Below are 15141 nucleotides of genomic sequence, written 5' to 3' on the forward strand. Positions count from 1 at the left end.
CTCCGCTCTCCTCTTTGCTGGGCTCTGTTCGACGTCCCACCTTCTCTTCCTCCACCCCCCCCCTCACTCCTTTGCGTCCCGCCCCGCCTCCCCTCCCCCACTCTGCGGGCAAATCACTGCTGGAAAGAGGCGGGGGCCTAAGCGGCAGGCTCGTGTGGAGCCTTGAGGTGGGATTGACGGGAGCTCGGACCAATAAGAGGTAGGCTGATGGCGCGGCTGTGGCCGAGGCCGACCAATGGGCGCGCGGCCTGGGGGCGGAGGCCCAGGTTCCAAACGCTCCGCGGCGCCATGGGCTGAAAACTCAACCGAGATGGAATCTCCCAGTCTGAACCGGTTTCAACCGGTTCCGAGTTTGAGGCACTAGGAGGAGGGGGAGAAGCGGCTGCAGCGGCCGCGGCAGGAGCAGCGGGAGCTTCAGCATCAGCAAGAGCAACAGTAGCTACAGCCCCGGCGGCCGTGCCTGTTCCAGCCTTTGCTGCAGCAGTCGTGCAACCATCCCGAGGGGGAGGGGGGAGGCACCAGTCGCTGAGGAGCACGCGAAGGGGGGAAAGTTTAGGTTAGCTCGGGTGGGGGGGCCCGGCGCCGGAGCGGCGTGAGAGCGAGGGAGCCCTGTGTGGTAGGGGGAGCCGGACTGCAACTGGCGGCAGAGCGGCCCCGGCCGTACGGACTCGCGCTGCTGCTCCCGCCGCCGCCTGTGGCTGGAGGGTCCTGGGCTCTGTCTCACGGACTGGCCCGCTCCCCTCCCCCTTCCTTCCCTCCCCAGCCGGGCGGGAGCATTTATTCCTCGGATTAATTCCCCTTTTTGGTGGGGCGCGTGTGTGTGCGTGCGCGCGTGTGTGTGCGTGAGTGTGTGTTGGGTGGAGTTGTCCCTGGAATAGTAAATACTGAGCTTTTTTTTTTTTTTTTTTTTGCCCTTCTCTGCTTTTTAATTTCTTTTTTGTTTAAGGTGGGAAAACTGTGAAACCCACCTTGATTTCCTCCCCTCTCCCTCCTCCCCACCTTCCCTCGCCCCAAGCCCGGACAAGGAAGGAAGAAGCAGTTGGTTGAATTTCTGGGTAAGTCGGTCGTGTGCTCGGGGCCGAGGGTCGGGCGGCGGCGGCGCGGCGGGCATGAGGCGAGGCGGGCGGCGGGCGCGGGGCCCTCGGAGGAGCCTGAGATTGAATGGAAGCGCTTCTGTCGCACGGTGATGGAGGTGGGGAGGCGGCCGCGGGAGGGGAGCGCTTGCTGGGTCATCTTCGTGTGCGGGTGGCGGTGGAGGAAGGCGAGGAGCGTGGTAGTGAGGCTGAGCCCCTGCGCGTGGGTGGAAGGGCTTCCCCAGTCCAAAGGGCTGGGGAGAGTCGGGGGTGATTTCGGGAACGTCTCTGTAAATTATTAGGAGTGGAAGTTTCCAGAAATATTTAGTGCAGCAGCATTGAAACGTCCGCCTGCATCACGTGGCCCCCTCGGTGGAGAGCTTGGGATGGGGGAGGGAGGGGCTACCGAGTCCCTTCTTCTGTGAAGAAACTCGAAAGCCTTGTGGGTGATTTTTGTTGTTGTTGGTTTTGTGAGTGTGTGTATAACAAGAAGTAGGAAAGACGAGTTAATTTATTTTTTTTCGGGGGCCTGCAGTTGGGGTTCCGTGTTGTAGGTTGTTTTCGCCCGGGGCATATATGTCTTGGTGAAACCGTGTACTGCTGGCCGTGGACAGTGAATGATGCCCTCCCTGCTCCTCCTTCTGGTTTCTTGAGTTTGCGGTGGAGGAGAGGAAGTGGTGGTAGAGGATGCACTGAATACTCGCCGAGGCGGGACCTCGGATCACTCAGAGGACATGCTGCATAGAGAATAGGGCGGTGAACTTAAGGCGCCGGGTCTAAATGCCTCCTCCGAGTATGGGCGGGGTGAGTGCGTGCTCCTGTGAGCTATAGTTAGAAGTGCTGAGAGTCGTTCGGGTGGGAAGCCAGGGGAGGGCGGTCCCTTCCTAGTGAGGCGTGTGTTTCTTACTGAATGAAGCAGGCGATTGCCCACACACCGAGTAGCAGTCTTTTGTAGCATCTTGTTTTTTGACTCATTGTGAACTTACCTTTTAGATGGCTACTGGTAGGTAGTGTTTTGCTGCTTGCAATGCCATTGAAGGTATATGGGCAATCACTTGTAGAGAGAGTCACAGCATTGCTTGATGGGTCCCTACTGTTCACAATCCAGTGAGTGGAATTTGGGATTGGGGGACACCAACGAGACAGGTGAACCAATGAGAAAGTGAACAATCCCTCCATAGCTTGGAAGCTGTTTGTTTGGGACTGCTTAAATGTGCTTGGCATTGACCACAGAGCCGCCATTTCTGGATTACCTATAGTTGAAGTTGGAAGATAACCGCTAGTTCTGAGAAAGGCCAACAACTGTATTTAAGTATTCTTAGATTGCACCTCTTCCCCCACATGAGTCTAGTATCTGAATTCTTAGAGAAGACCAACTTGAAAATGAAACTTAGGACTTAAGTGTAGGGTCACTTGACTAAACATTTAATCATTACTTTTTTTAAAAAAGAACTATAAATTGTGATAGTGTCTAAGACAAGTTGGTTGCAATTTTTAACCATAAAGTCGAAAAATCTATTTTAATCTGTAAAAGTTATGACACTTGAAGTTATTGGAAAGAATAGCTATTTGTTCGTGGGATTTATTTTTCTTGTATATTAGTGTTCTGTTTTTCCCTTCTTAAGACAGACAGGGTCTCACTGTATATTCCAGTCTGTGCTTCATCTCTTCTGGAATTGCATATGTCTTATCCCATTCATCTCTTAGGGAGGGGAGTGTTTTGGGTTTTGAGCCTTATAAATGAGGCTAATAGCCTTGGTGTTAATTGTCCTTTCACCTCCCAGGTGCTTTCTTTAATTTTTAATATATAACCTACTTTTACTTTGTTTTGTTGGTGTTTTGCCTGCATGTATGTCTTTGTGGAGGTGTTAGAAAACCAGGAAATGGAGTTACATACAGATCAATGTGGATGCTGGGAATTGAACCAGGGTCCTTTGGAAGCACAGCCACTGAGCTATCTCTCCAGCGCAGTTAGTTTGTTTGTTTGTTTCTTTTCTGTCTGTCTGTCTGTCTGTCTTTTTCCGAGACAGAGTTTCTCTGTATAGCCCTGGCTGGCCTGGAACTCAAATCTGTAGACTCAGAAATGCACCTGCCTCTGCCTTCCAAGTGCTGGAATTAAAGGCCTGCGCCACCACTGCCGGGCTCCAGCCCAGTTTCTTTATCTTTACATGAGTGTAAATGTGAGCATATCTCTACCTGTGAAATAATTTTTGGACTCTTGAGGAGTTTGAGTATGGAGCACAGATAGGTCCTACTCTGTTGCCTTTGTCTGTTAACAGTCGTATGCCTGGCGGTGGTGGCGCATGCCTTTAACCTGAGTTCCAGGACAGCCTGGTCTACAGAGAGTTCCAGGACAGCCAGGGCTATACAGAGAAACCCTGTCTCGAAAAACCAAAAAAAGGAAAAAAAAAAAACAAAAACAAAAAACAAACCCAGCAATATGCTGGGTTCATTTCCTGGGCTTTGGTTTAGCCTTAGCCTGATTATTAGTTACTTGAGATAGGGCTTCATAGCTCAGGCTGGTCTTAAACTCTGTATGTAGGTGAGGCTTGGTCTTGATTTTCTGATTTGAGTGTCAAGAGTGCTGGGGTTCCAGATGCACACTTCTGGTTTGAAACCCAGAAGTTTATGCATAGTAGAGCACTTCACTGACTGAGCCAAACCTAATCTTTGATTTATTATAACTAAGTTTTATCTTGGACATGATTAATAAAACCTTTGTGTTGAAGTATCAGCAGCACTACTACAGAAATACAGTGGAAAAACTACTTGTCCTAGCTGTGTTTTGAGACAGGTTTCACTACAAAGCCTTGGCTGAGGGAAAGGCTGAGGTGACCATTCCTTGTTTTTTATTCAGGATCTCTGCAGTCCAAGATATCCTGGAATTCACACTTCTGCCTTCACCTCCTAGGTGGTGGGACATAGGACTAGACCACCAAGGCCCACTTTGTACAGGTTTCAAACTGTTATTTTAAGAAAAGGATGGTACAGAATGGCTCAGCAGTTAAGAATTCCTGCTGCTCTTGGTGAGGACCTAGTCTCTAGTCTCCATTCTGGGTGGCTCATAATCTCTGGGACTCCAGCTCAGTGGGATTCCACCCTGCTCAGGCCTATACAGGCACCTGCACTCCGACACACAGACCCACACACAAACACAGTAAAATATAAATTCTTTAAAACACAACTTTTTTCATACTAACCTAATTATTCAGAAACTGCGTGATCAAGCATGCTATTCATTTTCCAAATTCTGGAGGTTTTGTAAACACTGCTGTAAAAGGTATTATGGATATGCTTAAAGTATCCTCTTTAAATGGTATGCAAAATTGTTTAAATTTGAACTACAAACCCAATGTAGTGGCTCACACTACACCTGTAGTTGCAGTGCCTGGAAGGTTGAGGCAGAGTATTCATATGCAGCTCTATAGTTAGGAGAGGATCCAGCCTGTAATCTCCAAGCTGTATATTGAGTCTGAGACAGAAGGGTGGCAAGTTCAAGGGTTGCCTGGCTAGAGTGACTTCATTGCCAGCTAGCAACTCTGTCTTATCTGAAAATAAAACCAAGGGGTGGAGAAATACAGCCCAGTGATAGTGTGCTGTGCCTAGCATTTACAAAGTTCAGCCCCTCTGTACCACAAAAATAAGAAAAGTTGGCAGAATATTTATATGCTTGTGTACACTTTGGAGGTAAGAGGTCAACTTGTGGGGACCAGGTCTCTCCATTGTGTGTGTGTGTGTGTGTGTGTGTGTGTGTGTGTGTGTGTGTGCTTGCATCCGTGTAGGTCCCTTGGATTGAACTCTGGCTATTTGGCTGCATTAGTACATTAGTCATTGGACTATTTTGCCAGGCCCTGTTGTCCAAAATATAATACTTTTTTTCAGTTGCCTTATTTTTTGATATACTTAGTTTTGGGTGCAGCTTTATTATGTAGACCTAGCTGTCGTGGAATTGGCAGTGTAGCTCAGACTGGTATCACAGAGCTTTACATGCTTTTGAGCCCACCTCTACCTCCTCAGTGTTGCAGCTAAGCCTGCCTTAGGTTTGTTGGTTTGTTTGTTTGTTTGTTTAAGACAAGTTCTTACTGTGTAACTCAGACTGGTCTCCAATGCAGGGATGTGTTCCTCTTACCTCCATAGTGCTGGAATTGGAGGCATGAGTGCCACATGTTGTTCTCTGGTTAGTTTCTCAAAGCTAATACTGCTCAGGATTGACTAGTTGAATTATGAGAGCTCCTTAGTTACGTTCCTCCCCTCCTCATTGTCTTTTAAGATAGGGTCTTACTGTTTAGTCCAGGCTAACTTTGGATTCATGGCTTGGTTCATTTTGTTTGTTTTTTGAGACAGGGTTTCTCTGTATATCTCAGTCCGCCATGGCTCTTGTCAGTAGTTATATATAGGCCAGGGTGGCTTCACATTAAAGACTCCTTGTCTCAACTTTTCAAGTTCTGGGTTACATGCATGTAATACCATGTTCTTGGTATGGATAGTATTTTAATGTTTAAACACAGTTGAGAATGGAAAGTAATGTAGCTGAGCAGCTTGGATGTAGAAAATAAATTCTGTATTTTCTACACACTAGCTTGGTTCTTTCTGTTTGCTTGCTTGTTTGTTTTTTTGCTTTGTTTTGTTTATTCGAGACAGGGTTTCTCTGTGTAGTTAGTCCTGGCTGTCCTGGAACTCATTCTGTAGACCAGGCTGGCCTCAGACTCAGAAATCTGCCTGCCTCTGCCTCTCTAGTGACTAGCTTGGTTCTTACAGCCACTGTGTACATTGAAAAAAAAAAAAACTGTCTGGGGCTGGAGAGATGGCTCAGCGGTTAAGAGCACTGACTGCTCTTCAAGTCCTGAGGTCAAATCCCAGCAACCACATGGTGGCTCACAACCATGCTCATTGAGATCTGACTCCCTCTTCTGGAGTGTCTGAAGACAGCACAGTGTACTTTTGTATGAAGAATGTTGAAGTGAGTTTACTTGACTAGAAAGCTTGAGTGTTAACTACTGTCTAAACTTTTTAAGTAACTTCATTTTTTTTTTCCTTTCAGTAATCTATGCCAGCAATTATGACAATGTTAGCAGACCATGCAGCTCGTCAGCTGCTTGATTTCAGCCAAAAACTGGATATCAACCTTTTAGACAACGTGGTGAATTGCTTATACCATGGAGAAGGAGCCCAGGTAAAGTAAATGACCAAAACCTTATAAAATTATTAAAATGTAACAAAGTAGTTGAATGTTTCTTTTTATAGAATATAGATTATAGTTTATATAAATTTGGAATTAATTGCTAATGATAGTTAGTCTGGGGAAAGTATTAATGTTGAACGTGGTCAAGAGGAAAAATTAGGAATATGCTAGTCTGGCTCCTTTTGAGACAGTCTCAATTGTTAACCAGGCTGGCAGCATGCACCACCATCTGGGCTCTTTTATGCTAGAGTTGTGAGCCACCCAATTTTGGATGCTAGAAACCGAACACTGGAATTGCAGAAACATGCCTCCAGCCTTCACATGTCAATTCTTTGCAACTTATTAAAGTGTACTTGTTCTGGGTTTAATGATGGATACTTGTAACCCAAAACAAAAGAAGTTCTTTTATATATTTGGAGTATGTGTGTGTGTGTGTTTGGAGCGAATAGTCTTTTATTTATTTTTTAATGAATATGGGCGTTTGCCTGTATGTCTTTGTATCATTTTGTGCCCTGGGCTCATGGAGGCCAGAAGGTGGTGTCAGATCCCTTGGACTAGAGTTACAGGCATTGAGCTACAATGGGGATCAAACCTAGAACCTCTGGAGGAATAGCCACTACTCTTAACAGCTGAGTTAATCTCTCCTGTTCTTGTCTTGTTTTCTGAGATGGATCTCCCTGTAACAGCCCTGCCTGTCCTGGAACTCATTCTGTAGACCAGGCTGGCCTTGAACTCAGATCCTCCTGCTCTGCCTCCTAGGTGCTGGGACTAAAGGTGTGTTGCCACCATTGCCTGACTTGATTTTTAAAAAATATTGTATTCATTTTTTTATGTTCATTTGTATATTTCCTACATGTATGCTTGTGTGAGAAGGTATCAGATTGCCTGGAAATGCAGTTACAGACAGTTGTGAGGGACCATGTGGGTGCTGGGAATTGAACCTGGATTCTCTGGAACAGCAGCCAGTGCTCACTGAGCCATCTTACTAGCCCCCACTGCCTGAATTTTAATATCTTTTTTTTTTTTTTTTTTTGNTTTTTCGAGACAGGGTTTCTCTGTATAGTCCTGGCTGTCCTGGAACTCACTATGTAGACCAGGCTGGCCTCGAACTTCGACCTGCCTCTGCCTCCCAAGTGCTGAGATTAAAGGCGTGCGCCACCACGCCCGGCATCTTTTTTTTTTTTTTTTAATGGACTTTAATGTGTGTGCGTGAGTGTGTGTGAGTGTGTGTGTGGGGTGGGGGGGGGTGGGTACCATTGTGCCACCCAGTTGCTTATGTGGAGTCAGGATTACTTGGTTTTATCCGGTGGATTCTGGCGATGAGACTCAAATTGGTTATGGCTACTAAGCCATCTTACTGACCTCTACTCCAAATTTTTAAACATTGAAATTGCAGAGGTCTTTCAGGTGTTTTTATCTAAAAATCAATATGAGCCGGGTGTGATGCACTCTAAGGCAGAGGCAGGAAGAGGTAAAGAGATGAGCTCAGTCTACATAGTGAGCTCCAGGCTAGGTAAGAACTTAAAACATATATATGAGTTTTTGTTTTTTATTTGAATTTTGTGTTCTTGAAAAGATGTTCTGTTAGTGTGGATAATTACTTTTAAAAATAAGCTATATTTTGATTTTAACACTTAATTATAAAACAGGTTGTTTGCCTATGGTCCAAGCACTTGTGACAGGCAAGTTTCAGGTCAGCCTTAGCTCTAAAAGGAATCTATGGAAAGAAAATGTATGAGACAGAATTGTAGGTAGATTATTACAACCATGTAATAAATGCAAAATTCTGAAACATTGTAGTAGTTTTGAGTAAAATTCTGTGCGGTGGGCCTGGTGATATGTAAACAACCTGAATTTAGTGTGGGGCCCACTTGGTGGGAGGAGAGAACCCACTTCAGAAACTTAGTTGTCTTCTGACTAGGATATACACGTTCTCTCTCTCTCACACATACATACATGTTGAGAAATAGAGGAATGCAGTGCTCTGAAATTGGGGCAAAAATTCTTCAGTAGAACTTTGCCGTGGTGGAGCATTCTCTTCTAGGGATACTCGGGATATAGGAGGATTAGGAATTAAGACTAACTTCTATGGTCCAGGTTCAAATCCAGTCTTGAGTACTTTTTTTTTTGACCCTAAAGTCTTACAACATGACAGCATCTATCAGTGCAACTATTATTGCCAGAACATTAGATTCCTTGGACAATTAACTGCTGGAATTTAATTTTGTTATGTGTGGTTTTCTGTGGGGTGGGGTAGGTTGAGACAGGGTCTCACTTTGTAACCCTGTCTGTTCCGGAACTCACTATGTAGACCAGGCTGGCCTTGAACTTAGATCTATGTGCCCTGCCTCCTAAGACTGTTCAGCATTCTTGTTTAACTTTGGGTGTAATCATACATTTTAGAAACCTTAAAAGCTGGGTATTATTTATATAAAGTGAATGGGAGGTAAACTGTGCACAGGTGCTTTCATTCACTTAGAAAGTCGGGAGATGTTGCTTTGACTACAGAGAGCTTAAGGGAGGGCTGGAGAGATGGCTCCACAGTTAATTGTTGCTTTTGCAGAGGACCCAGATTTGGTTCCTGGCACCCACATAAAGGCTCATAATAACCTTGAAGGGATCTGAGGCCTCCTGACCACTGAGGGCAAAAAGTGCGGGTATGGTGCCCATATACATGCAGGCAAAACACTAATACATATAGAACCCAACTATAAAATTAAGGGTTAAATAAAATCAAATGAGCAGAAAAGAAAATTTTCCATGGGCTTTTTCCCCCCATAAAGATTTCTTTTTTATTTTATGTATATGAAGCTTTTGCCTGTATGCATATATATGCACCATATTCATGTCTGTTGGATCCCCTAAAACTAAGGTTATAAATGGTAGCTAGCCACCAATGTTAGTTGTAGTAGCAACTAATGCTTTTAACTGCTGAGCCATCTTTCTAGACACACACACACACACAAGATTTTGCTATGGATATGACCTGGACCTCTGTATAGCCCAGACTACTTAGTTTTGGGGTTTTTATTGTTGTTGTTGTTTGGTTGGTTATTTTTTTTGTAGAAAAGGTAGAAGCAGGGTAATTAGCATTCAAGGCCAGCCTGAATTACATGAGAACTTGTCTCAACAGAACTGTTTATAAATACATTTTATTTCTGAGAGCAGTTTGTTAGCTTTTCCAAAATATGGGACCTTATTTCTGATAAGGTGTAGAAATTGTAGTCTATCACATGACTTTTGGCTGCTGTCTTTCAAGATGGATCTCATATACCTGACCTCAGGATGACCTTGAACTTTTGGTCCTTCTGCCTCCCTGTTGGATTACAGTTCTGTAGCAAACCATCAGGTTCATGCAGTGCTAGGTAGGCATTCTCCCAGCTTAGCAATGTCTCCAGCAATTTGTTGTCTGTTTTTAGAGGGCAAACTTGGTAGGTAGCTGCAAATTGCTTTGTTCCTCTTGAATGCGTGATCCTTTTGCCTCCATCTATAATAGTGGGATTATACTCCTTATTCCCAGTTTATTACATGTGTAATTCCTATTTATTTACTTATTTATTTATTTTCAAAACAGGGTTTCTCTGTGTAGCCCTGGCTGACCTGGAACTCACTCTGTAGACCAGGCTGGCCTCAGAAATCTGCCTGCCTCTGCCTCCCAAGTGCTGGGATTAAAGGTGTGAGTTTCCACGCCCGGCTCTACTTTATTTTTTGTTCCTATTTTGTAGCCCCTTTGAGACTGTAAGGTGAGAAGAGTGGGATATAGAACAAACAGAGTAAAGCAGGAACCAGGGTAGATACTGGACCAATAGCAAAGGACACCATGCTATTTGGAGATTGAAACAAAAGTTACATGTTGTGTTTTTGAAGTATGGTGCCCTGCACTTGAAATGCTCTGATCCATCTGACCCTCTGTGCATCAGGCCTGCAGGCAAAGAATGAATGAGAGTAGCAGTTGGACCAAGTAAGACTAGGAAAAGATTCATTACTTTATACTGTTTTATTACAAGTTCACACAGCAGTCATTTCTCAGGGAGGACATTAAGATAAGACACTTCATAGCTTTGGATGTCGTGGTGATCATTTGTAATCCTAGAACTCAAAAGCCAGAGGCCTGTAGTTTCCAAGCAACTGAGTTTTTTCAAATTCCACGGTGGCTTTTACAAGCATGATATATGTTGAATATTTCTAATAGGGTGGTGTGTATGCAGACACCCTTAGGCCAGAAGAGGGTGCTGCAGTTAGAGGCAGTTGTGAATACTGGTAACTGGTAACTCTTGGAAGAGTTAATTTCTCACACGTTTCTAGAACGTGAAGTATCACTTCACTGCGTTGTTAGGATGTGCATTCTCTGTACTTTACCTTATAATGAATTCTAAAGAAGGCACTAACTTTAATTGTTTTGGTGTAACATTCTAGCAAAGAATGGCTCAAGAAGTACTGACACATTTAAAGGAGCATCCTGATGCTTGGACACGGGTCGACACAATATTGGAGTTTTCGCAGAACATGAACACGAAAGTAAGCAAGTGGTGGTTTAAAAATCATTATTCTTTTCTTCCAGTCGTAAACTTTGAGGAAGGTATCTCATTTTTAGTATTAGCAGTTGTTACCAAATCATTTTATATTGCTAACTTATTTCAGAATTTCTCTAAAGCTTAGAATTCTTGCAAATAGTCCTAAGAATTATGAAGTTTTTATAATTGGGACTAGAGTGCAAGGTGTTTTTTTTTTTTTTTTTTTTTCTTTTTGGGGGTGGCTGGGTATTTTTCCATCTTAGAACATGTATAGAGTAAGTTGTAAAAGTTATTCAGAGATGAGATATAACATTATTTTGGGCAATTAATATAGGTTAGGCACCACCAATACCCAGTAGTCTGGACAGCTTAAAATCCTACTCCGTGCTACCAGTATTTTCAATGAGACAGCACTCAGTTCTTATTTGCACTTGAAAATGTTATAACTCAGGGCTCTTTGTTTTTATTTTTTTATATTTTTGGCTTGAGTTTGAACAGAAGGGTTGATCAAAATGTGTTTTGACTGTTTATTGCTTGGTGATTCACGCTTCTCTTTAAACGCCTTAAAGTAATAAGATGCCATGGCACTCTGTTTAATACACAAAGGGTTTCTACTTGATATACATTGTGTTAAAACAGAAAAATCGCCATGTGCACATCTGTTTATGAGACCAGAGTGTGTTAGTTAACAGTTTTTAAATATTAATTAGTTTTGACATCTTGTAAATTTTAAGGCAAAAATACAGCCCAGAACTTCCTCAAAGTGCTAACATTAAGTAACATAACAGTGTTTGCCTGTTTGCTTGCCTGGTAAATTTTGCTTTTTATACTGACAGACATTACTAATGTTTAAGTTGATTTATCAACAGTATTTTTAAAAACTCAAATTTGTCTTGTGAAAAATGAGATGATTAGAGGAACAGAAAGAAAGCAACAGGTAAAGAATTCTTCAATTTACATAAATTACAAATGATTTGGTGCTAAATTTATGCACTATGACATTTGGCTTTTATGCAATCATTTTTTTTTTCTTTAAAGATGTTAACACTACCTGATATTAATCATAATGTTCCATTATGTTGATTGCTTGTAATAGGAAGAAAAGGGGTGTCTTCCTGTGCAACTGACACAGCTAGGCTTTGACGGCAGGCCTCCACAAGGTCTACCCTTTTGATTCCCTTTAACTGAATTCTGTTCATCAATTGTTTTTGTTTCATGGGTGGTGGGTGGGGAAGGGGGAACTCAATGCATAAATACGTATTTCTAAGGGCTCAGATTTCTGCCATAGGGATCATTTCATGCATTTGTTTTTCATGTAGTCTTTGCTGTTATCTGTCCCTCATCTTCATAGCTCAGCAGTGGATTATTCCAGTTTTGAGATTTAAGGAAGTAGGGTTTTTTTGTTTTTTGTTTTGTTTGGTTGCGTGTGTGTGCGTGTGTGTGTGTGTGTGTCGGTCTGTGTGAGAGACAGAGAGAAAGAGAGATTGATTGATTGATTGGGTTATGTTCTATCATTTATGAAAAAGAAAATTATTTTCCCAAAGGAACAAGGATTTTCTTTCCAAATGTCTTACCCAGAGTCATTAGGATGTTAGGACTTAGATTATGGTGATGGGAACACCTTTGACCATGTGTAGGATCCTTTATTGGGCTCCAATCCTCAAATTAAAATCATGTGTTCAGTAAGCGGATTCTACTTTTGAAAGCGTTGTAGGTAGTAAATTAATATTATATAACAATACATTAATCGTTATTAATAAGTGAAAGAATAAATATAGTAATTATTGAGAAGCAATAATAAGATTAAGTAAAATAAATACCTTAAGAGGCTTTTTGTTGGCTTTTTTTTTTTTTTTTAAAAGTCTGTTGTATTTATGGTGTTTGTTTCTTGGTGCTCCATGGGTCTTTTTAGTTGGTTATTAGCAAGAGGACGTATTCTGTAACAGTTAGGTTTCTGCTTTTTTTTTGTTTTTTCCTTTTGAATCTTGTGCTTGAAAAAAATTTATAGAATAGTAAGTTTTATGCTTAGAGGAACTTTTGTCTTTTATGTGCTTCTGAGCACCAGTTCTGCAGAGCTCCTGCCCAGGATAGTGAGCTTCACTACTCCTGCTGATTATGAAATACTGCAGTGACATTATTTCTTAATTTCAGATTTTGTTTTGGCCTCATTCTTATTTTAGACGACTTTAAGGAATGTTCCGCAAATACAGTTTCAGTAGAGATTGCAAAAGAAAATTATTTTTGTAAAGTATGGAATATTAAAATGAAAGAAAACAGCAAAAACATTTAAGCACAATGTAGTTTGGGACAGTCTATATTGTGCTGTGGCTAATGCTGTGAGCATTTATATGATCCCTTTGGTTGAAATACTAATGCTCCTGTGTTATTGTGTAAATGACTAACAACTTTAAAGATGAACTCTTATTCTCAGCCAACCCTTGCAATCTGAGGCTATGTCTGTGTGCGAGAGTTTACCTTTCAGGTATTACAGCTGGTTTTTGGAATACCAAAACCAAATTTTGGTTCCTTTTCTTTCTCCTGCCTATCCACACTAATTGGTCATAGTAATAATTTTAGGTAGTAAATCCTGGAGCATTATAAATTCTTCCATGTTGCTGACTGTTTAGAGTGCATAAGCAGTGGGAGGGATAAAATGGATTGAAAGTGGTATCTGTTATTTAACGTTTTCACAAATGTAATTACAGCTTCCATGTCTGTAAGGAATACCTGAAAGGTAGATACAGATTGCAACATGCATTTGTATTTTGACTGTGCACAAAAGTTTATCTTTAAATTAGTAGAAATAGAAACTGCATAAGGGTGGGGCTAAAATTGAAAATAAACCCATGGGTTTGTCTTGCTGCTCCTTTAAGTAACACACCAGTTATGTTTAAACCCTCTATATAGAATATATCTGTGACAGACAGTACTTGATATTTGGCTGAAAGCTTGTAACTCCTAGAGGGTGGTAGGAAGCTTGATAGCATCCAAGCTTCTAATTTGTTAGTAGCCTGGTTGTGTTAATGTGTGAGCCCATGAGCAGTCACTTACACTATGAATTCCTATTTCCCTCTACAGACAAATAAGCCCATTTGGCTGCTAAAGGGCTTTTTTTATTTGGTTCTTCCTCCTGGTGTGAGCATGTATAAACAGCAGGACGTTACATAGAGCAGTAAACAGTAAATGAGGAAAATGCATGAACTCTCAGCTTAGGGGTGAATAGATCCTTGTTTAATACATGTAATTAAATTTGATAGCATAATGTTTTTGAAATGTTAGCTATAAATGTGTGAGTGTCTGTCCATTTGTGAATCCTGAAAGGTCCTAGTCCATTGCCAAGAAATTCACATAGTTCTGTTCTCCAATTTTCAGTACTATGGACTACAGATTTTGGAAAATGTGATCAAAACAAGGTGGAAGATCCTCCCAAGGAACCAGTGTGAAGGTAGGAAACACCTTAAGGGCAAACAACGAAGACTTTGGCTCCTGATGCTTTTATTACAGTTGAGTTGATTAATGTTGTATGGCAGGATCTATTTGTATTGTCCTGCAAGGTATCTTTTAGAGGAAAGAGGCAACCTCCACTTTAGTTAGATCTTTACAAAAGAAAATAATTACCTCTGAATGGAGGCAGGATGATTGAGAAAGCAAGTCCTGGGCTACACAAGATCCAACTCAATTTTTAAAAAGAGGGTCAGTATAATGGCTTAGCTGGTAAGACACCTGTTTTTCTCAGACCCCTACATTGTTACCTTTAAGGACACAGCACAAACACCACACACACACACCCTGCTCCTTAAATACATGCACACAATAAAGAGCAAAGCTGTTAAAGTGGCTTAGTTAATAGAGGTATACTTCTCCTCTTCCCCCCCCCCCCCCCCTTGAGACAGGGTTTTTCTATGTATCCCTGGCTGTCCTGGAACTCACTGTGTAGACCAGGCTGGCCTCGAACTCAGAAATCAGCCTGCCTCAGCCTCCCAAGTGCTGGGATTAAAAGAGGTATACTTTTATCAAGGATGACCATGCAACTTCAATCCCCAGGACCTATATACAGGAGCCAACTCCTGCAAGCAACTGAAGCTGTGCTGTTGGCAGATCTATCCCCACACCTGTGTACACACAGAAAAAATAAGTTAATAGTTTTAACAAAAAGCCCCTGACTTAGACTTGTTAGTGATGTGTCTGCCTTCACATTTTATGTGTACCATGTGTGTGCAGGTGCCTTTGGAGGACAGAGGTTGTTGGATCCCCTAGAATTAGTTATAACCCCAGATAGCTTTGAACTGACTGGGTACTAGAAACCAACCAAACCTTGATTCTCTGAAGGAGCGCTCATTGCTTTTTTTCTTCTTTTTCTTTTTTTTTTTTT

At 42.2% G+C, this 15141-nt stretch overlaps 1 protein-coding gene across 3 annotated transcripts in view; it reads left to right on the forward strand.

Moving 5' to 3' along the window:
• The first annotated feature begins 262 nt into the window (after nucleotides 1-262).
• The window catches only part of Xpo1 (exportin 1), a 39950-nt gene continuing 25071 nt past the window's right edge, over nucleotides 263-15141 (forward strand). Inside the window, exons 1-5 of one of the 3 annotated variants that reach the window (XM_029483522.1) lie at nucleotides 263-556; nucleotides 947-1055; nucleotides 6115-6246; nucleotides 10672-10773; nucleotides 14142-14214. In XM_029483522.1, the coding sequence (XP_029339382.1) occupies nucleotides 6121-6246; nucleotides 10672-10773; nucleotides 14142-14214 (301 nt within the window). In that variant the 5' untranslated portion in view covers nucleotides 263-556; nucleotides 947-1055; nucleotides 6115-6120. Of the gene's footprint in view, nucleotides 1056-6114; nucleotides 6247-10671; nucleotides 10774-11616; nucleotides 11707-14141; nucleotides 14215-15141 lie in introns of those variants that run through there. The other 2 variants (XM_021176007.2, XM_021176008.2) reach the window with 2 other exon arrangements.

Source organism: Mus caroli, chromosome 11 (assembly GCF_900094665.2).
Source record: "Mus caroli chromosome 11, CAROLI_EIJ_v1.1, whole genome shotgun sequence".
Lineage (NCBI taxonomy): Eukaryota > Metazoa > Chordata > Mammalia > Rodentia > Muridae > Mus > Mus caroli.